At 48.9% G+C, this 24,545-nt stretch overlaps 1 protein-coding gene across 3 annotated transcripts in view; it reads left to right on the top strand.

Annotated features, from left to right (window-relative positions):
- The window catches only part of ANKRD11 (ankyrin repeat domain containing 11), a 213,681-nt gene that overhangs the window by 186,279 nt on the left and 2,857 nt on the right, over positions 1-24,545 (top strand). For 2 of the 3 annotated variants that reach the window (XM_054588966.1, XM_054588967.1), the window contains exons 5-12: positions 4,462-4,632; positions 4,835-5,038; positions 6,848-6,990; positions 9,387-9,534; positions 9,981-16,597; positions 20,926-21,024; positions 21,110-21,253; positions 23,631-23,723. In XM_054588966.1, coding sequence (XP_054444941.1) covers positions 4,462-4,632; positions 4,835-5,038; positions 6,848-6,990; positions 9,387-9,534; positions 9,981-16,597; positions 20,926-21,024; positions 21,110-21,253; positions 23,631-23,723 — 7,619 coding nt within the window. Of the gene's footprint in view, positions 1-3,910; positions 4,005-4,461; positions 4,633-4,834; positions 5,039-6,847; positions 6,991-9,386; positions 9,535-9,980; positions 16,598-20,925; positions 21,025-21,109; positions 21,254-23,630; positions 23,724-24,545 lie in introns of all 3 variants that reach the window. The other variant, XM_054588968.1, reaches the window with a different exon arrangement.

The raw sequence follows: 24,545 nt of genomic DNA, 5'->3' as shown, positions 1-24,545 counted from the left end.
AAACGGGAGTCCTCAGGTCAGGGAGCATAGTGCACTATGCATAGGGGAAATACTTACACATGTAAGTGTTTTGAACAGCACAGAAAAACTGTTAAAAATGGCCAAGTAGAGGAGACATTGTCTACAGATAGCAAGCCGGCCTCCCAATAACATTGTGGAAGTTGCACCACCTCACAAAACTGGACACTCCTGACTAGTTCTAATGGGGAAGCCTTCCCCTAGATGCTTAACTCTGTGTCCTTGCTGCCAGAATTGACTGTAACTCAGTCAACAGGTCTTTTCTCTGGTGTATGCATCTAAGTTCTATTGGGGAGTGACTCAGTTCCAGGAAGTGGACTTTCTGACCACCGACTCCCACGCACAAAGGTCTGTCAGAAACATCTGCTTTTGACAGCCCCTAGTCTCCTGGGAAAAGGCTCCATTCTAGTCAGACAGCTGAGGTAAAGAGTGCAGAAGGAGTGTGTTCCAGAAGGCCTGGGATGAGGAGGAGAAAGGGCTTTAGTAGGAAACGCAGTGACAACCTGGAGAGGGTGGGGATTCTTGCATTTGCCAGCTGGATGACCACATACCAAGAAGGTCTAATAAAATATTCACCAATTCATAGAGACCATAGATGAACATGCGCAAGAATATAGGCACTGTAGAGATACAAGGTAGTCATGTCACCATGTTTTCCTAAAGATGATATAGGAGGACTGACCAGGCTCATGTGAAACCATCTTTCATTCATCAGCCTTAGAGGAGTGCCACAACTAACATTGGGATACCAGGAACACAGTATGAATGAGGAAGACAGCAGACAGACTTGAGGGAATGGGAAGCAAGAACCCAGTAAAAAGACAGCCCTTCTCTGACTGTTGGGCTTAGGTCCAGCTGTTCCCACCTACACTTTCCATCACTCTGCCTTCCTTGGAACTCTGCCTCTGGCTGTCACCAGCCCTCAGAGCTCTTAAAAGTATGCAGTCCACAGCCCCCACTCTGCAACCCCGCCCCCTCACCCCCAGGTCTAAGCCTAGGGGACATTTCATAGACTGGCTTATTAGAGCCACACCCTCGACATGCACTTGCTGTTCAGCTGTCACATGGAACTACCAGAATTTTTTACTCTGAAACTTAGCATATGCCATTTGAAATTCATGTAAGCTCTACTTTGTTTCCAGTTGGATATTACAAACAAAAAATTAGCAGAATGCCAAAGAAGGTTGCCAGTTAACCCAAATATTCCTCCTCTTGCCCTGTATCCAGCATTGTGCTGGCTAGTGGGGGCATGTTGCCCACTTGAGATAGGAGGCAGAATTTGCAGCCTCACACCTCTTAACGGGTTGGTCTCACCTGTGCTGGTCTCTGGGTTGGCCCTTACCAACACAACACAGTGAGCCAATGGGTCTGGAAGGAGGGCAGTGGGACTGCTTCCATAGCATGCGACAACACCCTGTCTACATGTTGGACCTCAGTTCCAAGGCCTCATTGAGGCTGGGTCAGGAGGGAGAGCTTCCCTCTGCAGGCAGAGCTTCCACAGGCAATGCCTCCACCCCGAAACTCACAGCCTGATCGAACTCAGACCCTTCTAGGTACTGATAGCTTTGGGTGCTGGTGGAATATATTCACCATTGAGAAATTGGCATGTTAGATCTGATTACATTTTTGGGTTTTTCCCTGTGTTAGGGAACATAAAAATCCAAGGAAGTCCTTGTGAGAAGGCTGATCTCTTTTCTACATGGGGGAGAGTGTCAGTGCCCTTGCCTCAGCATCATTGAGAGCGCTTACAGCTCAGGGCCACGGGAGAAAGGGAAGACGCAGTTCTGCCTTTGCTGAAGCTCAGTGACAGCAGAAACAGAGAGAGGGATGGTGTTGGGGTGTGGTGCTGGAGAGGAGCCACCAACACCCCCCACACAGAGCTATCTCCACACTCTACCTCTGACCTTTATCCCTTTCTGAGACTGCAGGCCATGTGCCATTGGGTCTTACTCTGCAGCTGGGGACAAAATTCTGTTGCTGCAGAAAGCCCTCTGGGTAAAAAGTCACAAGTTCTAAGTCACTCTCAGAAAGTGTGGGATAAGCTCCTGTAGGTCCCTCTCCCACCTTCTTGACCCGTAAGGAGTCCACAGCCTGCCTTGGTGCTTGAAGACAGTGGCTCTCTGTTTGGTTCCTCTGGCATCTTAAGTCATTGTCACATCTACCCTGAAAACACCCCACTCAGACTCTGCCCTTACCTACCCTGTGTCTACCCAGCACCCCTAGCATCTGCACATAGCAGCGAAGCAGTGCTTTTACCTCTGAAGTTATTCAGTGTAATTAGCAAATGACACCCACAACCAGGAGTTCTCTGCATTGTTTTTCTCAGGTTCTGCTTTCATTCCCTTCCCAGTGAGCTTCCTGTTTTCATGACTCTAGGTGAGGGGGAAGCATTGGCCCCTTGAACTGTGTGTGCTTAGTGGGGCATGGTGGGCAAGAGACCCAACCAGGCTGGAAGCTAAATGTTTGAGACCATTGTTTCCTGGGAGATTGAGCAGAGTGGGGCACGTGCACATGCCTGCCTTACGTCTTCCTGCAAGGGGACTACAGTGGGCACTGAGAACCCTGTACTGGCAACACCTCCTGTGTTGGAGCATCACCACCCTGTCCATGGAGGGGTGCTGGTTGGTTTGTGCCTGTGGAGAACTGCCAAGGAAGTGGGTGCAGCCTTCCCACTGGTCTTTTTTTCCATCATTATTTGTACCTTAGCAATGGAAAGCTCTGTTATCTTTATCACTGGAATGTGTCACATACCCAAGCAGCAAATGGCCAAGTGGGAAAATGTAGAGAAGGCAAGCAGAGCATGGGGTGTGTGCAGAGATTGAAGCACTTGGCTGTGTAAGAGCATTTAAACCAAATACCCACTTTGGATATTATGGCTTCCAGTTACTTTGAAAGTGGCGTGTAGCTTCTTGGAACTTGGGGAAAGTGGGGTCAGAACTAGTTTGTCATTCTGTGCAGAGGCTTCTTTGAGGGCCCTTGCTACTGGAATGTACCATGAGGCCCTGCTGCTTGGAAAGGAGGTTGTAGGTAGGATGGGGGGCACATAAGCCAGAGTCATCAACAAAGAGCTTATTTTCCTGGAATTTACTTCCCTTCTCAGACTTGGGCCTACGGGTTGGTTAAAAACTTGCTGGTGATGGTGACCTGTGGTGCCTCTATTCACCTCAGTGCATGAATCAGCATTCTCACCAAGTCACCTTAGATTTTAAAAAGGCAATTCAAAATACTTAAAAAAAAAAACAACAGTTTATGGAAAATTCTCCTTAAGAAAATTTAAAAACGACGGACACGTTTGTGAGGCCTAAAGTGGTGAATAGTAAAAGGGATATTGTTCTGGGAGGGAGTGGATATGGTGGACATGTGATATGTTTAGTCATTGTCACCACCTCTCTAGGGTCAAGCCCTGGCCAGGGGGCCAACTGAGTGACCTCAAGAGAGGAGCTCCTTGGATATGCTAAGTAGGAATCAAGGGAAACACCTCTCAGAGGAGTGTTTCAGAGACCCGCGTTTCTTTTTCTGCCTGCAGTTTTGCATCCCTTGACCTAGAACACCCTGCAGTATCTTTGTTCTGAACAGGGTGTCCACCCCGAAAGCATGGGCTGTGGGGGTGGGTGGGTTCTGAGGCTCTTGATGGACCCCAAATTTCCCCTCAGCAGGAAGGCAAGGTGAAGGAAGGAGGCAAGTGTTGGCTTCTGGAATTGAGGGTTATCTTTTCTCTCCCTCAGTCCCTGCCTCTTTTAAAAGAAACAGCACATGCAACTGTGTTCAAGTTTGACAGGGCATTTTATAATGGGTGAGATAGGTGGAGGATTTGCTTGTTATAAGGAGGCTGAGACGGGATGGCCGCGCTCTTCCATCGTGTCTTGTTAGTGCTCTGTGTTGATGCCTTTAGATGCCTCCAGCTCAGTCCATGTCGTGGTTCAAGGCGGGTTCGCTCCTCGAAGCGCCATGGCATGAAATGGAGGTGCCTAGAAGCAAGAAGAAAGGTACAGTACTGCAAGTCGGCCTTGATCTGTTTATGTATTTCTAAACTATGTTTGCCATTTTATGTCTGTACTGTTTGGAGGCGGGACGGGAAGGAGGACTTGAATTACAGAAATGTGTATTTAATAGGTGGAGACCTGTCCTGTGTGAGCCAGGACATTGGTGATGAGCTCTCCCACCGCCTTGCACATAATGGGTGGTCTGGGGAGGCACCTGGAGCCGAGTAAATGGTTGGTGGGGGCCACCGCTTAGCAGGCTTCATTGGCTGATAACAAGGTGTTGGAATTGTGTCTCACATTTACTGCTGGAAGAGGTGATGATGAGCAGCAGGAGTGCTGCCAACTCTGTTCTTTCCCTTCCTTTGAGGTGGGAGGCAGGGGCTCTAAAATGCCAGCTAAGACTCTGGGTTCTGAGGACTCCATGGCATGAAATCTCCCCCTCTCCTCCACCACCTCACAGAGAAGCAGGGTCCTGAGCGGAAGAGGATTAAGAAGGAGCCTGTCACCCGGAAGGCCGGGCTGCTGTTTGGCATGGGGCTGTCTGGAATCCGAGCCGGCTATCCCCTCTCTGAGCGCCAGCAGGTGGCTCTCCTCATGCAGATGACAGCTGAAGAGTCTGCAAACAGCCCAGGTGAGCCCCCAGGGGTGGTGGGTGGTTTCTGGCACTGGAGAGGCTCTCTTTGTAGAGATGGGTACCTATGCAAAGGCATCTGCTTTCCCTCGCAAACATGGCTCAGGTTCTGGAGGTTTCTACAAAGCAGGGACGCCCGCAGGCCCAGCCTCACTGGCCCTACCCCTAGTAATGCTCTGCCTGTCATTTCCTTGGCCTGCAGTAGATACAACACCAAAGCATCCCTCCCAGTCGACAGTGTGTCAGAAGGGGACGCCTAATTCTGCCTCAAAAACCAAAGATAAAGTGAATAAGAGAAACGAGCGGGGAGAAACCCGCCTGCATCGAGCTGCCATCCGGGGAGACGCCCGACGCATCAAGGAGCTCATCAGTGAGGGGGCGGATGTCAATGTCAAGGACTTTGCAGGTGAGCGCTCACAGTACCCAGGAGATGGCAGTGCAGGGGGACACTGCAGCAAGTTCACAGGAGAAAGTGAGGCTGGCCTCCCCAGAGGTGTGGAGCCCTCTCGCCAAGTGTCATCATCCTAGCAGTATTAGCCTCACCTCTGGGATCAGCATGGCAGGAGCAAGAGCCAGTTTCTCAGCCCCTGTGGTTCTGTGGACGTGTTCTAGGTGCATGGGACAGACATTGTTCTTAACACCAGTATAATTTGATGTTTCTGAGGTGGAGGAATTAGTGTTTCTTGGAAAGTATTTCAAAATAAAATTTTATTTTTCATTTTTGAGAATTGAGGAATTTTTAGCTATTATTGTGCTGTTATATAAACCCCACTTCTGTACTAGAGGATTCATTCTTCCTGGCTCCTCAGGGTGGGGCTGTGTCTCCAGCATATTCAGGAAGACATGTTGCCCAGGGACACCTTCCCACCTCCCATGGAAGAAATGTCACCCCGAGACTCTCCTTTTTTTTTTTTTTTTTTTTTTTTTTAAGATTTTATTTATATAAAGGGAAGGGAGGGAAACATCAGTGTGTGGTTGCCTCTTGCATGCCCCCAGCTGGGAATCCCGTCTGCAACCCAGGCATGTGCCCTGACTGAGAACCAAACCATAGGCTGGCACTCAGTCCAGTGAGCCACACCAGCCAGGGCAAGATTCTCCTTTTAATATAAGACAAATGGATGTGCTTCCCTGACCGACACAGGCTGAGGGAGGGCACTGTGATTATAGTTCAGTTATTCCTTTTTTGCATAAAGTACTTCCATTATGCCATGATGCATCATCAACAGATTTGAGTTGGTTTTTAAAGGTGAATGAGAACATAAGGTCAGCAAAGCAGTCTTTGCAAAGAATTCTTGATTTTTCCCATTACCCTAGTTGATAGTTATCAGACCAAAACCTAATTTAACATCTTTTTTTAAAAGAATTTTCCTAAATCAAGATTTTTTTCAAGAATATTCATAACAGTTTTATTCTTAATAGCAAAAAACTGAAAACAAAAATGTTCATCAATAAATTCATGTATAAATAATGTGTGGTATATGCATATAGTGAAATATTTCAGTAAAAATTCTAATATACGTACACAAATAGAAAAGAGTTTCTGTTATTTTAGGTGGATCATTAAAGCACTTCCTTAATCTTCATATTTAACTGCTTTATTGTAACACAGGACATTTTTCCATCATACATGACTTTATTTCTAGATCTCACTGCTTTGTTGTCTCTTGTTAGCTTGCTTTCCAGTACATTATTACAACTTGTCTTCATTCAAAACTTCTTTGTTGTTGTTGTACTAAATCAAGATTTTTTTTCCACAGCATCAAAGTTTGTGTCCAAAGGAGCAGGCCGTTGTTTGCACATTGATGTGTGTGGCCACTCAACCTGGTGGCAGATTGAGGCTCTGGGCTACTGCCAGGGAATTCCCCTGTGTGGCTTTGTGTTCCAAAGTGGGAGTTTTTTTCCTCCCCATGTGTTGATGGATGAGCCAGGCTGAGGCTGCCTGTTGTGATACTGTGTTCACCAGTTCTCCTCCCTTTTGCTCAGGGTTAACTTTGCAGGTGGTTAATATATAGGGTTAACAAGTGAAATCTCCCTGAGCAAAACAGAGGCACCATAATAAAGCATACTCAGGGCTTCCCTAGACTTCTAGCCTTTCAGTTCAGAACAGCACCCTCAGGGGCTTTGTCCTGTCATCAGCATCCTTGGATTGTTGCCTTGAGACAGGAGTGACATTCCTGAGGATTAAATAACATATGCCCTAAGTGTCTGTTTCCAGGCTGGACAGCGCTGCACGAGGCATGTAACCGGGGCTACTATGATGTTGCCAAGCAGCTGCTAGCTGCAGGTGCAGAGGTGAACACCAAGGGCCTGGACGACGACACGCCCCTGCATGATGCTGCCAACAATGGGCACTACAAGGTAGGTCTCCCGTCTGACTTCCATGTCATTCTGTAGCTCTAGCCTCTGTCCTCATTGTTCTTCATGTTTGCTGGGTAACTGAGAAGTGAATCTTTGCCCCTCACCAGAGCTGTCCTCTTTGACCCGCTCAGCTTTCTTGTGCTCGGTCAGCACCTTGGCGGCCTCTGACAGTTCTGACAACCAGTACTGTCTGCAGTGTGTGTGAAAGGGCCCTGCTTTGACCATGTAGGTATAGTTGGATTTTAGAAGCTGAATAATCCTACCCATAGGAAGCAGGGCCATGGGGACTGCTCCTGGACCCTATCCTTGGTCTGTGGTCCTGTTAGACTAGGAAGGTCATGACTGACGTGATACTGAGAGCGGTAGCCAGTCCAGCAGCAGTGAGTACCCTAGTGCATGGTTTCCCCTGAGAAGACTCAATCTCTTTGGAGAAATGACTGCCTCCAGGTCTGAAGCAGGAGATGGACATGATGTGCCTGGTGCATCTTGGGCTGCCAGAAAGCAGGGCATTCACAAAGATCAGGCATTCTTGCTACAGTCATTACCAGAGCCATCTTAAAGAGGCTCCTGGTCAAAGAAGGCACGGTTGAGCATGATGAGGATGATGACACCAGCTGATAAACCAGAACATACCACGGCTGTTTGAATTAATACTGCTCTTCGTGGCAGCTCTGCCTCGTCACTTTTGGCAGATACCAGAGAACCAGTAGCATCAAGAGTATGACGAACATAATTTGACATGTCACTGCAGGGGAGAGATATGTTGGGAGGTCATTCTGAATTAAAAGATTTATGAGACAACTGGAGAAATCTGAACACTGATTACATATTTGATGTTAGGAATTCCAGTTAACTTTTTAGGTAAGGTAATGGCATTGTATTTTCTTGCTTTTTAAGGGCCCTTTCAGAGAAATATACTGAAAAAATTAATGAAATATCTGTGATTTGCTAAAAAAAATACCTGGGGGAGCGGGCAGGTGTGGGTGAAATAAGGCTGGCTGTGAGCTGGTAGGTGATGAAGTAGGGAGGAAAGGGGTCGTCATTTGAATCTTTGTACTTTTGTAATTGTCATTTTAAAACTTTCTATTATGGAAAATACCAGAGATTTTGGAAGTACAGTGAGGGAGGCAGAATAATGGCTCCCAAAGATATATCCATCCTGATCCTGGAACCTGTGACGTGTGACCTTACATGGTAAGGGGACTGCAGGTAGGAGAAAGTGAAGAAACAGATGGGAGATGATCCTGGATTATATGGGCCGACTCAGTGACCTTCAAGGGTCCTGACGATAGAAACCCTTTTGCAACCATGTCAGAATTGCAAGCAGAGGCAGGAGGGAGGATAGGATGTGAGGGAGTCCTGACCTGTACTGCTGGCCTTAGAGGCAGGGGCTATGGTCAAGGAATGCAGTAGCCTCCAGCAGCTGGGATAGCCCTCAGCTGGCAGACAGCAAGGACACAGAACCAGGGTCCCCCCACTACAAGGAACCTTACACGCATGGAAAGGAAGGAGACAATACTACACATCATTCAGCGGGACTGAATTTGGTCCTCTGACCTCCAGGATTGTAAGACGAAGGTGGTGGTGATTTGTTATAGCGGCAATAGGAGATTGTCTTGATGAAGCAGTAGAAACTGTAACTACGGAACAGAAATAGAGTATGTGAGCAACAGGAGTTTAATCAGTCGTTTTTAACGATTCTTCTCATGCTCTACTCTCCAGACCAAAGTTGAGACTAAATTTAATATTTGTACTTGAGTTCAGTGAATCAGTTGTCCTGGGCAAAGAAGCACAGGTTGCTGATTATAAACAGTTGAATAGAGATGTTGAAATGTCACTTTGAGTGTTTCTGCCATTCATATGACGATCCCTACCCATGTAAAATAAATCAATTAAGAGATAATCTTAGTTTTTTAAATAAATGAAAACATAAAATAAACCTGCTTGCAGAAGCTTGGTCTGCTTCTTCCATTCTGTAAAAACCCCCTCCAGTAAAAGTCTTCCCCCTAAACTGCCAGAACCCTTTCATGACCACAGGTCCCTGCTGAATAGTGAGCTCATTATTGGCAGGAGGGTAGAGGCTGTGTGAGAAGATTCTGGGAAAGTGGTCAGCTCCTCATGAGGGAGGAGGTCTTCTGTGGGAATTGGGACTGTTCTACCTGTAAGAGAGCCTGGAAGTGGTGACAGGACTCTGTTGGGTCCTTCTTTGTGTAAGAGGCATGGTCTAGAGACCCCACTAGAAAGTGCTGTGCACACAACTTCTGGCCCTTAGCCTGGGGGCTATTCCGTGGTTAAGATCAAGGTTCTCTGAACAAATTACAGTTTTACACAGGCACTATAACAACAGTCAGCTGTTCTCAGAACACACCCTCACACACCTGCCTACTGTCTTGCAGGTGGTGAAGCTGCTGCTGCGGTATGGAGGGAATCCTCAGCAGAGCAACCGAAAGGGCGAGACACCGCTGAAGGTGGCCAACTCCCCAACGATGGTGAACCTCTTGTTGGGCAAGGGCACCTACACATCCAGTGAGGAGAGCTCGACAGGTCAGTGTCTGGGCATCAGGTCATTTACGGGGTCGGGGTGGGAGCAGGGTATGTGACACTATTGGTATAGGCCTCCCAGTACTGCTGTGATATCAGAGGCAACAGTTGCTTTTCATCTGCAGATCAGCACACTGGGTCCCAGCCTACTAGAACCTGACACATACAGGAACTTCTGACTCTGAGGACCTGGTGTTTTAGTACCAAAAGGCCTGCAGGTTTATCCTAATACACCAGCCTGTCTTTGCCCACACCTCTCTTTGTCCTTCGGCCTGTGGTTGGAATTCACTCAAGTGAGGTGCTTATCTGGGGGGCTTCCCATCCCGTCCTAGGGTGACCAGGTGCTTGGCAAGGTCTTTCTTTGGGTCACTCTGCAGACAGCTTTCCCCCATCCTTGCCTGCAGGTGTTTCGAACCTGCCTCTGACATCTTTTTCCATGTTCCCAACAGAGAGCTCAGAGGAGGAAGACGCCCCGTCATTTGCACCTTCTAGTTCAGTTGATGGAAATAACACGGACTCTGAGTTTGAAAAAGGCCTAAAGCATAAGGCTAAGAATCCAGAGCCACAGAAAACTGTGACCCCTGTCAAGGACGAGTATGAGTTTGACGAGGATGATGAGCAGGACAGAGTCCCTCCAGTGGATGACAAACACTTACTGAAAAAGGAGTACAGGAAAGAGACTAAATCAAATAGTTTTATTTCTATACCCAAAATGGAAGTGAAGAGTTACACTAAAAATAACACAATTGCACCAAAGAAAGCGGCTCATCGCATCTTGTCAGACACCTCAGATGAGGAGGACATTAGTGTTACTGTGGGGACAGGAGAGAAGCTGAGACTCTCAGCACACACAATATTGCCCAGTAACAAAACACGGGAGACTTCTAATTCCAAGCAGCAGAAGGAAAAAAATAAAGTGAAAAAGAAGCGAAAGAAAGAAACAAAAGGCAAGGAAGTACGGTTTGGGAAAAGGAGCGACAAGTTCTGTTCTTCTGAGTCAGAGAGTGAGTCCTCGGAGAGTGGAGAGGATGACGGGGACTCAGTGGGGAGCTCTGGCTGCCTCAAGGAGTCCCCACTGGTGCTGAAGGACCCCTCCCTGTTCAGCTCCCTGTCTGCCTCCTCCACCTCCTCTCATGGGAGCTCTGCCACCCAGAAGCATAACCCCAGTCACACAGACCAGCATGCCAAGCACTGGCGGACAGACAATTGGAAAACCATTTCTTCCCCTGCCTGGTCAGAGGTCAGCTCCTTATCAGACTCCACAAGAACCAGACTGACCAGCGAGTCTGACTGCTCCTCTGAGGGCTCCAGCGTCGAGTCACTGAAGCCAGTAAGGAAGAGACAGGAGCATAGGAAGCGGGGCAGCCTGCAGAGTGCTCTATCAGAGAAGAAGAGCTCCTTCCACCCCAGTGTGGATGGCGCCATTCCCAAGCTAGACAAGGAGGGGAAAGTGGTCAAGAAGCATAAAACGAAACATAAACACAAAAATAAGGAGAAAGGGCTGTGTTCAGTCAGTCAGGAACTCAAATTGAAAAGTTTCACTTACGAATATGATGACTCCAAGCAAAGGTCAGACAAAGCTATACTTTTAGACAATGACATTTCCACTGAAAACAAGTTAAAAGTATTAAAGCACGATAGAGACCACTTCAAGAAAGAAGAGAAGCTTAGCAAAATGAAGTCGGAAGAAAAAGAATGGCTCTTTAAAGATGACATAATAAAGGTCTCCAAAGATGAAAAGTCACTCAAGAGAATCAAAGACACAAACAAAGACATAAGTAGGTCTTTCCGAGAAGAGAAGGACCGTTCAAATAAAGCAGAAAAGGAGAAATTAGTGAAAGAAAAGTCTCCAAAAGAGGAAAAACTGAGACTGTACAAAGAGGAAAGAAAGAAAAAGTCCAAGGACAGGCCTTCAAAATTAGAGAAAAAGAATGATTTTAAAGAAGATAAAATGTCAAAAGAAAAGGAAAAAACTTTCAAAGAAGAGAAAGAAAAACCCAAAAAAGAAAAAATTTACAGGGAAGATTCTGCTTTTGATGAATATTGTAATAAAAGTCAGTTTCTGGAGAATGAAGACACCAAATTTAGTCTTTCCGACGATCAGCAAGATCGATGGTTCTCTGACTTGTCTGATTCGTCCTTTGATTTCAAAGGGGAAGATAGTTGGGATTCTCCAGTGACAGACTATAGAGACATTAAAAATGATTCTGTGGCCAGACTGATCTTAGAAACGGTGAAAGAGGACAATAAGGAGAAGAAGCGGGAAAACAAAAGCCGAGAGAAACGAGACTATAGTGAAAAACGAAGTGACAAAGATGCTTTCTTTAGAAAGAAAGACAGGGACTATCTAGATAAAAACTCCGAGAAGAGAAAAGACCAAATTGAAAAGCATAAAAGTATACCCAGCTATCTTTCTGAAAAGGACAAAAAGAGGAGAGAATCTGCTGAAGGCGGGCGAGACAGAAAGGACAGGGATCTGAGCGACATCTGCAGGGACAGGAAGGACACTCTGGAGAGTGCCAAGGAGCGGAAAGATAGCAGAGTAAAGGCCGAGGAGGCATACAGGGAGGACCTGAAGGAGTATGGCTGTGAAAGTGTATTCAAGGACAGGTCTGACTGTGACTTTGGGAAGAGTCTGGAGCCTTGGGAAAGGCATCATCCAGTGAGAGAGAAGGAGAAGAAAGACAGCCTTGAGAAGGAGAAGAAGGACAAAATAAAATTAGAAAAATATAAAGATAAGTCCAGTGACAAAGATAAAAATGAAAAATGTATCCTTGAAAAATGTCAGAAGGACAAAGAATTTGATAAATGTTTTAAAGAGAAAAAAGATAGTAAAGAAAAACATAAAGATATACATAGCAAAGAGAAGGAAAGAAAAACATCTCTTGACCAAATTAAAGAAAAAAAGGAGAAGAGTTTCCCTGGAATTATCTCAGAAGACTTCTCTGAAAAAAAAGATGAAAAAAGGAGTAAAGAGAAAAGCTGGTATATTGCAGATATATTTACAGATGAAAGTGAAGATGAAAAAGATTATACGGCAAGCGGATTCAAAATTGGAGAGGCCAGCGAAGTGCAGAGGTCAGACAGCCTCCAGGAAAAAGATGACGGGAGGGAGCCATACCCCTCAGACAGACACCGGAAGCACTCTGCTGACAGGCAGCACTTGGAGAAGCAGAAAGAGAAAGAACTCAAAGAAAAGAAAAAGGAAAAAGGAGCCACAGAAGGGGGGAAAGACAAGAAAGAAAAAGTCTTTGAAAAGCACAAAGAGAAGAAGGATAAAGAATCTACAGAAAAATATAAGGACAGGAAAGACCGAACTTCAGTTGATTCTACTCAGGAAAAGAAAAACAAACAGAAGCCCCCCGAGAAGGTGGAGAAGAAGCCCTCTGCCGAAGACAAAGCCAAGAGTAGGCATAGGGAGAGACCAGACAAGGAGCACTGCAGAGAGAGGAAGGTGTCAAAAAGTGCCGAGGTGGAGAAGAGCCTGCTGGAAAAATTAGAGGAAGAAGCTCTGCATGAGTACAGGGAAGACTCCAATGACAAAATCAGCGAGGTGTCCTCTGACAGTTTCACGGACCGAGGGCAGGACCCAGGCCTGAGTACCCTCCTGGAGGTGTCTTTCACAGATCCTCCAGAGGAGAGGGTCAAGGAAAACTGCCCACAGGAGAAGCTGAAGGAGAAAGAAAGGCACAGGCACTCTTCATCCTCATCCAAGAAAAGCCATGATCGAGAGAGAGTCAAGAAAGAAAAGTCCGAGAAAAAAGAAAAGAGTGATGACTACAAGGACATTGCCAGCAGGAAGGACTCTAACCAGTATGAAAAGGATTTCTTGGATGCTGATGCTTACAGTATTTCTTACAGTACAAAAACTGACATAGAAGATGAATTAGATAAAACCACTGAATTGTTTACTACCGAAAAGAAGGATAAAAATGATTCCGAAAGAGAACCTCCCAAGAAGATAGAAAAGGAACTAAAGCCTTACGGATCTAGTGCCATCAACATCCTAAAAGAGAGAAAGAGACGAGAGAAGCACCGAGAGAAGTGGAGAGATGAGAAAGAGAGACACAGGGACAAGCATGGGGATGGGCTCCTGAGACATCACAAGGATGAGCACAAGCCAGCAACCAAAGACAAAGACAGTCCTCCAAGTTCCTTTAAAGATAAGTCAAAAGATGAGAGCCTGAAACTCACTGAGACCAAACTGAAGGAGAAGTTCAAGGAAAATCTAGAGAAAGAAAAAGGTGACTCTGTAAAAATCAGCAATGGAAACGATAAGTTACCGCTGTCTAAAGACCCGGGTAAGAAAGATGTCAGGCCCAGAGAGAAACTTCTGGGAGATGGTGATCTGATGATGACCAGCTTCGAGAGAATGCTCTCTCAGAAAGACCTGGAGATTGAGGAACGCCACAAACGGCACAAAGAAAGAATGAAACAGATGGAGAAGATGAGGCACAGGTCTGGAGACCCTAAGCTCAAGGAGAGGATGAAGCCAGGTGAGGATGTGCGTAAGAAGAGTCTGGATGTCCCTCCAAAGAAGCCGCTGGGGCTGGATCCTGTCCTTAAAGACAAAAAGCTCAAGGAGCCCACTCCTGCTTTACCAGCCCCTGAGAATAAGCCCCACCCAGGACCAGCTGTGGATGCCAGAGACTGGTTGGCAGGACCTCATATGAAAGAGGTCTTGCCTGCATCCCCCAGACCTGACCAGAACCGGCCCACTGGAGTACCCACCCCTGCATCTGTGGTGTCCGGCCCCAGCTATGAGGAGGCGATGCACACCCCCCGGACCCCATCCTGCAGCGCTGACGACTATTCTGACCTCATATTTGACTGCACAGATCCCCCACCTGTCTCTAGCACGGCCGCCAGTGCCTGCTCCCCCTCCTTCTTTGATAGATTCCCTGTGGCAGCAAGCGGGATTTCAGAAACCCCAAGCCAGACGCCTACAAGGCCTCTGTGCACAAACCTTTATCGTTCAGTCTCTGTTGATATCAGGAGGACTCCCGAAGAAGAATTCAGCATTGGGGACAAGCTGTTCAGACAACAGAGTGTCCCTACCGCATCCAGTTATGACTCGCCAGGGCAGCACTTAGAGGACAAGGCCCCTGTGCCCCCAGGTCCCCCGGAGAAGTTTGCCTGCTTGTCTCCGGGGTACTATTCCCCAGACTATGGCATCTCCTCCCCCAAGGTTGAAACGCTGCACTGCCCACCCACAGCTGTGGTCACCACCACCCCCTCCCCAGAGGGTGCCTTCTCTGGTTTACAAGCAAAGTCCCCCACCTCGCACAGAGATGAGCTCTTGGCCCCGTCCATGGAGGGGGCCCTTCCCCCCGACTTGGGCATTCCCCTGGATGCCACAGAGGACCAGCAGGCCACCGCCGCCATCATCCCCCCAGAGCCCAGCTACTTGGAGTCCCTGGACGAGGGCCCCTTCAGCACGGTAATCACAGAGGAGCCGGTTGAGTGGGCTCATCCTACTGCCTCGGAGCAGGGCCTCTCTTCCAGCCTAATTGGGAGCACCCCCGAAAACCCTGTCAGCTGGCCAATGGGGTCAGACCTTATGCTTAAGTCTCCCCAGAGATTCTCAGAGTCCCCAAAACATTTCTGCCCTGCCGAGTCCCTTCATCCTGCTGCCCCTGGGCCCTTTGGCACCACAGAGCCCCCTTATCCGGTCTCCTCTGTCCCATACCCTCTATCAGTCCCTGAGCCAGGACTTGAGGAAGTCAAAGATGCCTCAGTGGAAACAATCCCAGCCACCATCTCCACTGCAGAAGAACCAGCCCCTTTCACCCCTTCCTCCAGGCTGGAGTCCTTCTTCAGTAACTGCAAGTCACTTCCTGAAGCACCCCCTGACGTGCCCCCAGAGCCTGCATGTATGGCCACTGTGGCACAGGTGGAGGCTCTGGGGCCTCTGGAAAATACCTTCCTGGAAAATGGCCACAATCTGTCTGCTCTTGGCCAGGTAGAGCCAGTGCCCTGGCCTGATGCCTTCCCCAACTCTGAGGATGACCTGGACCTGGGGCCCTTCTCACTGCCAGAGCTTCCTCTGCAAACTAAAGATGTTTCAGATGTTGAAACAGAAGCCGTAGAAGAGAGTCCTCTTGTTCCTCCAGAAAGTACCCCTGCAGGTGCCCCCGTAGTCCTGAACGGTGGGGATGTGGCTGCATCAGCTGCTGAAGAACAGCTCTTGCTGCCTCCTGACCAGGCAGCTACCCGGCTCCCTGCTGAGCCTGAGCCCTCACCCTCAGAGGGGCCAAAGCCAGACATGAATCTGGAAGCTACGGTCGAAGCAGAAGCTATGTCAGAGGGGAGGGCCCCTGAGACCTCTGACTCAAGCCTGGGGCTCACACCAACCACCCCAGAGCAGCGTCCACCAGGTAGTGGAGACGAGACGGAGGGCCCAGACCCCTTGGCAACATCCCACAGCACACCTGAGCCCTCTGGGGATGGCCCTGCACAGACACAGGTGATGAACGGGGCTGGCCCCCATGACAGTGCTGGGCTTGAGGGGCCTCCAGGAAGCATCCAGCCTGAAACTACAGAATCAGAACCCAGACCCACAGCTGAAGTCCCAAAGGCCCCCAAAGTGGAGGAGATCCCTCAGCGCATGACCAGGAACCGGGCTCAGATGTTGGCCAACCAGAACAAGCAGAGCTCACCACCTTCTGAGAAGGAACCTACTTCTGCCCCCACCCCCAGAGTGAAGGGTAGAGGCTCCGAGGAGGAGGACCCCCAGGCCCAGCACCCACGCAAACGCCGCTTTCAGCGCTCAAGCCAGCAGCTTCAGCAGCAGATGAACACGTCCACACAGCAGACACGGGAGGTGATCCAGCAGACGCTGGCCGCCATCGTCGATGCTATAAAGCTGGATGATATTGAGCCCTACCACAGTGACAGATCCAACCCGTACTTTGAATACTTGCAGATCAGGAAGAAGATCGAGGAGAAGCGGAAGATCCTCTGCTACATCACCCCGCAGGCGCCCCAGTGCTATGCTGAGTATGTCACTTACACAGGCTCCTACCTCCTAGACGGCAAACCGCTCAGCAAGCTGCACATCCCCGTGGTAAGTGCCAGGGTGGGACCCCAGCCCACAAGAGTGCCAGTCAGCTGGGTTCAGAACCCTGTTTGCTGTGTGTCTGAATGCAAATGCCAAACCATTGGCATGCCAGACCTTGGGGTGGGTGTGGTGCCACCCTCTAACATGGACCACCCTCCAACATGGAGGTCCATGTTGACAGCCCTCTGGGTCAGGAGAAGCATTTACGTTCCTTTCTGTCCATCATTTTTCCTATATCAGCTCCTCATCCAATGCCTGACTGGGTCACTCAGTGTCCATGCCCTCTTGACTGTCACCAGTTCCCCCTCTGCTGTGGCCATGCTGTGCAGGCCTCCATCTGCCACTCAGTCCCTGGTTGCCCCATGTGGTCCTCACCTGGGACTGTGGCTGACCAAGGCCCCAACGTCCATGTCAGGCACACCTGCACAGCAATCCTCTTTTCTGTAGCTCAGTGTCTCCTCTCAATCCCCTCCCCCACCGCTTTTCACATAAAAGTTCTTAGTTTTTTAATCTTTACATGAAAAATCTGCACAATCACCACAAGATAGTCACTGAAGAATCTTGACTCCTTTTTACCAGCCCCAGCACTGACCTTTGCCGTTCCTGACTTTCCTCACTCTGTTCGTGCGTTCCTTTCTGTTTTCTTGAGGTCTTCTCATACAGGCCATGTCTCGAAGGTCTATGCCTTTTTTTATTTTTTCATAATCCAAGGAATTATCTATAAATCATTTCACAGGCAGTTGTCTTGCCACCACCAAAATGGGTTCTGAATCCAAATACAAAGATGACATCTAGTGTGGTCTTACATATTTTGGCTTGTTTTTCCTGAATTTGTCTTAGGTGCTATTGCCTTCCCAGGGTGAAGGGTATCAATGTCCCTTTGTTTCTGCTGAAGTCATCTGTTGTTGGTGAACTTCCCATTCTGGAGAGTTAACTGTCATTCATGTTCATAACTGATCTTCAAGCAGCCAGGGCGAAAAAGTTCCTCTCAACTTTTAACAGCCAAGGCCTCAGTGGGGATGTACAGTCTGGCTCCAACCCCAGCTCCTCCCCATTGAATCACTCCACACCTCTTGTCCTGGTTTCCCGTGGCTCCATGTTACTGACCTGAGGCCAGGCCTCAGCTCCCATCACACTGGAATCCTGAGTGACCCTGGTACCTTTGCCACTTCCTCAGAACACACCCTTCATTGGGCTTCTAGGCTTCTCTACCCAGCAGACCTTTCCTCAGTTAGCACCTCACCTGCCTCAGCATTGTACCCAGGGCCTCCGTCTCCTTTTGTCCTACTCCATTCCCTTGGTGGCTCACTCTCCACCTCAACCTGATGACACATCTAATCCCCACCATGCATACCACCTTCCGCCCTCATCCTCATGCCCATGTCTGGGCAGTCAGCAAACTTAACTGTATGGGGCTCTGCAGGCCAGCACCTCCCACTGCTTGTCCCACTGCTTGTCCCACTCCACCCTCTCACCTAGGCTGGCCCTGCTTCCCCTTGGCCACTGGGGTCTGTTCTTAGCACAGCAGGCAAAGAGATCCTTTTATAGTGGAGACAGGCCTCTGCCCATCTCTGCCCTCCTCCTTGGCCCTCAAGAACCCCAGCCCATTTTGCTCCCCAGGGGTCACCTATTCACACAGTGTGCAGTGGACTCGCTTCATTTCTTTAACCATTCCACCCCTTTGAAGAAAAGTTAGAACTTCTGTTTGATTTGTCCGTTAAGGCCTAGAATGGGCTTCAGTCACAGCTATTGAATGAATGCTGGTCAGGATGAGCCGATTCCCCGGGGCCGGGAAGGCCTGGGCATGCAGCCCACACTGTCAGCCTGTCCCAGAGGAGAGTCATGTTGGATGCATAAATTCTGCTCTCAGACCTTGGTGTTCCAGAAGTCAGTGTATCTGCTGGCTGGCTATCAAGCAGAAAGCCCAACTAACTAGGAGTGACACCCAGTGTCTTCTGAACAAGGGGGAGCAAACTCTGATAGTGGGTTCAGTTACTGAGGCATGGGGGAGTTCAGCTGCCAGGGCCACCACCCTCCCCCACCTAGCCCAGTGATTTGTTCCCAGGGAGCAAGGCTAGCTTTGAACCCAGTGGGATATCATCAACATCACTCTCCCTTTTGGCGCCCTAACCCCTTGTCTGGCCTGGGAGGATCCAGCTACTTGGCTTTCTCTGGGTCACTAGGTTCATAAAAATCCGGCCTAAGGTTTGTTGTGTGGTGAGACTTTGTTGTTTTGTTAAAATTTTAAAGATATTATTTATTTAATTTGGGTGGGGGGGGTGAGAAAGAGGAGGAGAGAAACATCCGTGTGTGGGGTTGCCTCTCATATGCCCCTACTTTAAGGACCAGGCCTGCAACCCAGGTATGCACCCTGACTCAGAATCGAACTGACGGCCCTTTGGTTTACAGGCCGACACTCAATCCACTGAGCCATACTAGCCAGAGCTGCTGTTTAAATTTTAGTTACCAAAATAAAAGAGTACCGTGACCACCATACAAAATTTAGAAAATGAAGTTGTAAAGGTCACTGTACTCCTACTCCCTAGGGTTTACCCTGTCAGTGGTCTGTTTCTGTTTTACCGGATTTTTACCTTTCTAGATGTTTCACTTCCTGTTATCACATAAGTGAGCACCCACACTGTTAGGTGAGGGCAGACAGGTAAGGCATTCCTGGATTTCTCCCCAGGCCAGAGGCTTGGGGCCCCTGTCATGCCACCTGAGACAGAGGCCTTGTTCCAGCAGCTATGGCACCAGGTCTTGGTGTGTTCTCTTGAGGATCCACAAGTGGCTTATACCTAAGTGTGTCACTTAGGTATATTCATGCCTTCCTACCTGGTACCACCTGTGGGCAACCCAGGTAGAGTCAGAAGAGGAAGGCATACCAGGGTTCCATGGGGTGGAGTCCTTTCAGGCAAAGAGGGATGGAACAGCACCTGATGAGCGACATGTGCCACTGAAGAGACCAGCTAAATGTTCTAATGTCTTATTCTGAGCTAATTTTAAACAGACAAAGTTAAAAGCACAGAGTGTATGTGTGCCCTTCACTGGGCCCTGGGATGCTGCTGCTCCTCCTGGGCCACCCATCCCTCATCTTCTTGAAAGGCACAGTTTGGTGACACTTTGAGGATTACTGATTAGGTGTTTGGTCTGATGGTCACAACTGGACTAAAAGGCATGTTTTTGGTGAGAATGCACTGATGTGATGTGAGGTCTTAGTGCATTGTGTCTGGTTCTTGGTGTCAGCAGCTACGTCCTGGAGACAGTGGCCCAAGTCTCCTCGTCACTGTGTAGTTACTGTCTTTCCCTTTGTGGTGTTGGTCTACTGCTGATTTTGTTTCTATCTATATGTGTTTAGTGATTGGAATTCTCCTGTAATCCAACATAAAAGGTATTATAACTTATTTTGTGTGCAGATCATTCCAGCCTTGGCCATAAGGAACTCCTTCAAGTTTCCCTGTCTTTCTGAGCACATTCTTACTTTACAGCCCCACAGCATGTTCCAGCTGAGCCCTGACATTAAACCACATGGTCCCTTCTAGTGCACATGGTATTTAGAAACCACGTCCTGGGTACAGGATATGCTTACTGTCCTGCGTGACATGGCCAAGGGAGGCATATTACTCCATATCCTTCCATCTGATCTACATTGAAATCTTGACTTCATCCTGTGCTTGCACCTTCCTTGTTTGAGAGAGACTTGGTGCTTCTTACTTGCAATGTGTTTACTGGACTGTTCATTCCCAGTGTGCGTGTCTTGTTTCACAAGCACTGGTCCACCCAGGAAATGCCTACACCGGTTAGAAGATGACATTTGTGGGTGGTTCTTTGGTCTTTTGCCTCATGATGTCTTCTCCAAAGTGATCCAGGTCAGCATTCTCTTCCCCCTGTGATCCCCAGTAGGATAGTCAGGCTCTGTTGTGTGTTCCATGCTGGTGCCTGGGGTTTATTTTGGGGGACATGAAACCTCACTGTTAATAAAGGAAACAGCCCTGCATCATCCTCCTCTCCCTTGTCCTCTGCTTGCGCCTCTACTGTCTTTGTCATTTCTTTTTGCACAAAGAGTAGCGGTGTAGATACTCTGTACTTTGCTTTTTACACTTACCACTGTCTCTGAAACTCATTCCCCCTCATTCTTTTCCATAGCTGTGTAGTGTTCCTTTTGGGGTCATTCACCTGCTCTCTTGTGTACAAGCATCTAGTTTCCAGGGAATTACCTGGTCCCTCTTGTATTTCATGTGACCAGAGGTGCGTCTTCAGGAAAGACTTGGTCAGTGTTGGTGGTGGAGGTTTCCAGCCCCTGTTTAACCCTTCCCTCTCACCCTTTGTGACTGCAGATCGCACCCCCTCCCTCCCTGGCGGAGCCCCTGAAGGAACTTTTCAAGCAGCAGGAGGCCGTGAGGGGGAAGCTGCGCCTGCAACACAGCATTGAGCGGGTAAGAAGAGGTCTTGGGTTGGGGGTGTGGGCTTAGGCTATATCCTGCCCTTTTAGGATTGGCTCATGTGGTTTTTGTCCGCCAGGAAAAATTGATCGTCTCCTGCGAACAGGAGATCCTGCGGGTACACTGCCGGGCAGCGAGGACCATCGCGAACCAGGCAGTGCCATTCAGTGCCTGCACCATGCTGCTGGACTCTGAGGTCTACAACATGCCTCTGGAAAGCCAGGTCAGTGGTCACCAAGGCTGTGCACTTACGCTTGACTTCCAAGAACTGGGCCTTCTAAGCTTTAGCTACACACATAGACAAGAGTAGGAAACACCCACATCCCACAGACTCTATGCTGATCAGATGAGCAGATCTATTCCCTGGGACAGGAGAGGCAGGGGTGATCCAACCGCAGTACATGGAATGCTGATGTCATAAGATGCCACATGGGCTCTCCAAAGTCCCATTCCAGGGTCCTTTTGGGCGCAAGCTTTCGTGTTACTGGGTTGGGCTGGGCCTCAGTTTTCAGTCACTTGAAGAGTTAAACTTTCCTCTAAAACACATAGATTAGGATGCGCAGCACCCAGAGATGCTGCATAAATAGCCTTCTGCAGTGAAGGCCTCATGGGAGGCTATGATGCTGTAGACAGTGGTGGCCTTGCCACCACCATGGTGACAGTGGCAGCAGGCCTTGAAGCCAGAGGTCAAGAGGTATGGGGGCCCAGCACTTCTTAGCATAGCAGTAGTTCCCTCTCTGGCCCCCCAGCCATGGGCATGTGGGCCCCAGGGTCCTGTTAGAACTTACCCAATGGTGTGGTGCAGGCCAGGCAGCAGAGCACAGGGCAGCCCTTCCTTGTTCACTCCAGCTGGTCATCCTGGCTCTCCTCACCCCCAGTGTTAGATTTGGCTCATGTGGTCATACCATCTGCTTCCCCCACCCAACCTGACCTGTCACTAACCATTTGAGTGTGGGTGCCCCACCCCATGGGTCTCCCCACCTCTTTCTGCCGGTGTACAAGACTGTGTAGTTAAGTGGTTCCACCGCCAGGCAACCCCCAGCTTCAGGAGTTTTCAACTGCCTCTTGACCTGTCCGTGGACATCGCCATGGCTTAAACTGTGCAGAGTGGTCTCTCATGTCCTTCAGTGTCCATCCTGAGCCTGGCTGTTTCTCCCCACCTCCTATTGCCCACTGCACTCACGCCGGGCCTTCTGAGGCTGGCTGTCCTGGGTTTTATTTCCCAGTTTATTCATTTCCTCAGCAATCACCATGAGCTTTTTAGAAACAACCCAGCATGTGTCATTCTGGGCCTGCCCTCTGCCTCTTGGCCCCATGCCCCTGCTCATGTGGGCTTTCCAGAAACACTGTTGCTTTCTTGGGCCTCTCCTGCTGCCCCCTTCACTGTTCAGGCCTTGATGCCCAGTCCCCTACTTGACAGATGCCGCGAGTCCCCTGGCTGGCATGAACTCCTGCTGTGTTGGGATCTTGTGGACCCCTGGGGTTCTGAACAGCATTCCCAGGTTGGCTGTGGCTGTGTGGTAACATACAGCGTTTCAGTGGTTTTCAGTTAAAATTTTTTGATTAGGGCATTAAGGGCTTTTCATTCATTTAATGTCCAACCTTTAAAGATACACCTTTAAAAGTGTCCCCATCTAACATACTATGTATCACAAGTTTTTTCTAAAAGAAAACATTTGTCAAACTGTAAAACAAAATATTTGGTTGGGGAATCAAGTGATTACTTCAGGGTTAGGTGTTCGAAAGTTTCACATCTGCAAGAAGAAAGACAGGGAATCTGCTGATCTTTAAGGGAGTTCCTGCATTCCTTCTGAATGTCAAAGGGAGGCTCTAGGCTGCAGCTTCTTTCCCTCAAATATGTTTGGTGTGGGTCCTAGGCTCAGCCAGCAGGTGGTCATCACACATGTACCTGTGACTGACTTTCATATGTTCTTCCCAGCGTGTTGACCACCCCAACATCCGGGGAGAACTAGACAGCAGGAGTCTGTGAAAACTACCTACTCTATTGTCTCCTGTTCCCTCCTAAGGCCATTTGTAAACCATAGTCCATCACAGGTGAAGATTCTGCCATATTTGAGGATGGTGACATCAAGGTAGCACTCCTACAGAGTAAAAACAGGAAGCTGGCCCTCAACCATGTCAAGCCTCTGAGACAGCCTTTACAAAAAAAAAAATTACTTTCAGTGTTCACAAACAGAAGATATTAAAACATGCCATTGACAGTTTTACCATGTGCCTACACGTGGCCTCCAAAAGCAGTGCAGGCTGGAGTCTGAGGGCTTCCCAATTGGTTTTCCATGGGCATTGTAACAGACATGCAGAAAGCTCTGATGGGGGTGTCCCAAGTCACCCCCAGGACAGCGCCACCACAGGTGGCATCCAGATGGCCCATAACCTCCTAGGTATATTATAAAAGCCATGTAGGGAGGAGAGGGGCCAGGGGTCACACTGGTCTGTCCTTGAGTGTGATTACAACATGTTGATTCAGGAATGAGGCTCAGCTTTTACTCTTCACTTAGGAAGGGGGATTTGAAACACCTGCAGGTTTGCCTTCTCCCTTGTTCCCCCATCAAATTGCCCGTACTTAATTTCTTCACCAGGGTGATGAGAACAAGTCTGTGCGAGATCGGTTTAACGCCCGCCAGTTCATCTCCTGGCTCCAGGATGTGGATGACAAGTACGATCGCATGAAGGTGAGTGTTCCGTACTCCACCCAAACTGCACCTGGGCTGGGAGCCCCCAGGAGTCTACTGGGTTGGGGAGGCTGGTGCTGGGTCCCATGTTTGGAGGTGACAGTTTCAGACTCTTTCTGAACCCAGCTGATACTTTCAGGGTCTCCCCACCCCCATGTTGCCTCCTTAGAGTATCTTCCCTCCTGTCCAGGTGTGCGGGGAGCAGCTCCTGTCACCAGCTGGCGGTCAGACCTCTGTGGGACCCCACCTTGAGCCCTCCTCAAAGGTCACAGCATACACCCATCACCACTGCTCTGGACGTGCTGACCAGTGCAGCAAGCCAGAGGATGGGTGGGAGATAGAAAGATTAGCAAGTAAGAAGCAAATCCTCATCTTCAGTTGATAGAGTTGCACATGGGATCACTCATAAGAACCAGCCATGAAACTTACCAACAATGTGCCAGTTAACAGAATTAGCACACAAGTCAGCACAAGGTCAGGAAGTTTTATGAGGCAGGGCCGAGTAGGCTGTGCCTACTGCTCTTCTCACTGAGAGCTACAGAGCTGATGCAGGGAAATCCAAATCTCCCCCATCCCAACCCTGTGGTAACCTGTACTTGGAGAGTAAGACAGTGTTTCCAGGATGCCAGCCTTACCCATGCCCCTGACTTCAGCAACTCATGACCATGGTGCTATAGTAGTGTGCACAGGTGCCACATGGAGTGGACAGAAAGCCCAGAGCAGAGAACAAGCCCATGTGATGTTTCAGGCCCCAGTGCCTCATCATGATGCGGGTGCGGGTGCGGGTACAGGTGCAGCTGAGGTGAGGCCCAACTCCAAAGT

Source organism: Pteronotus mesoamericanus, unplaced genomic scaffold (assembly GCF_021234165.1).
Source record: "Pteronotus mesoamericanus isolate MK-2021 breed Mesoamerican mustached bat unplaced genomic scaffold, CSHL_Meso_final scaffold_165, whole genome shotgun sequence".
NCBI lineage: Eukaryota > Metazoa > Chordata > Mammalia > Chiroptera > Mormoopidae > Pteronotus > Pteronotus mesoamericanus.
The sequence above is the reverse complement of the archived record's forward strand: the minus strand, read 5'-3'. Positions and strand labels throughout refer to the sequence as shown.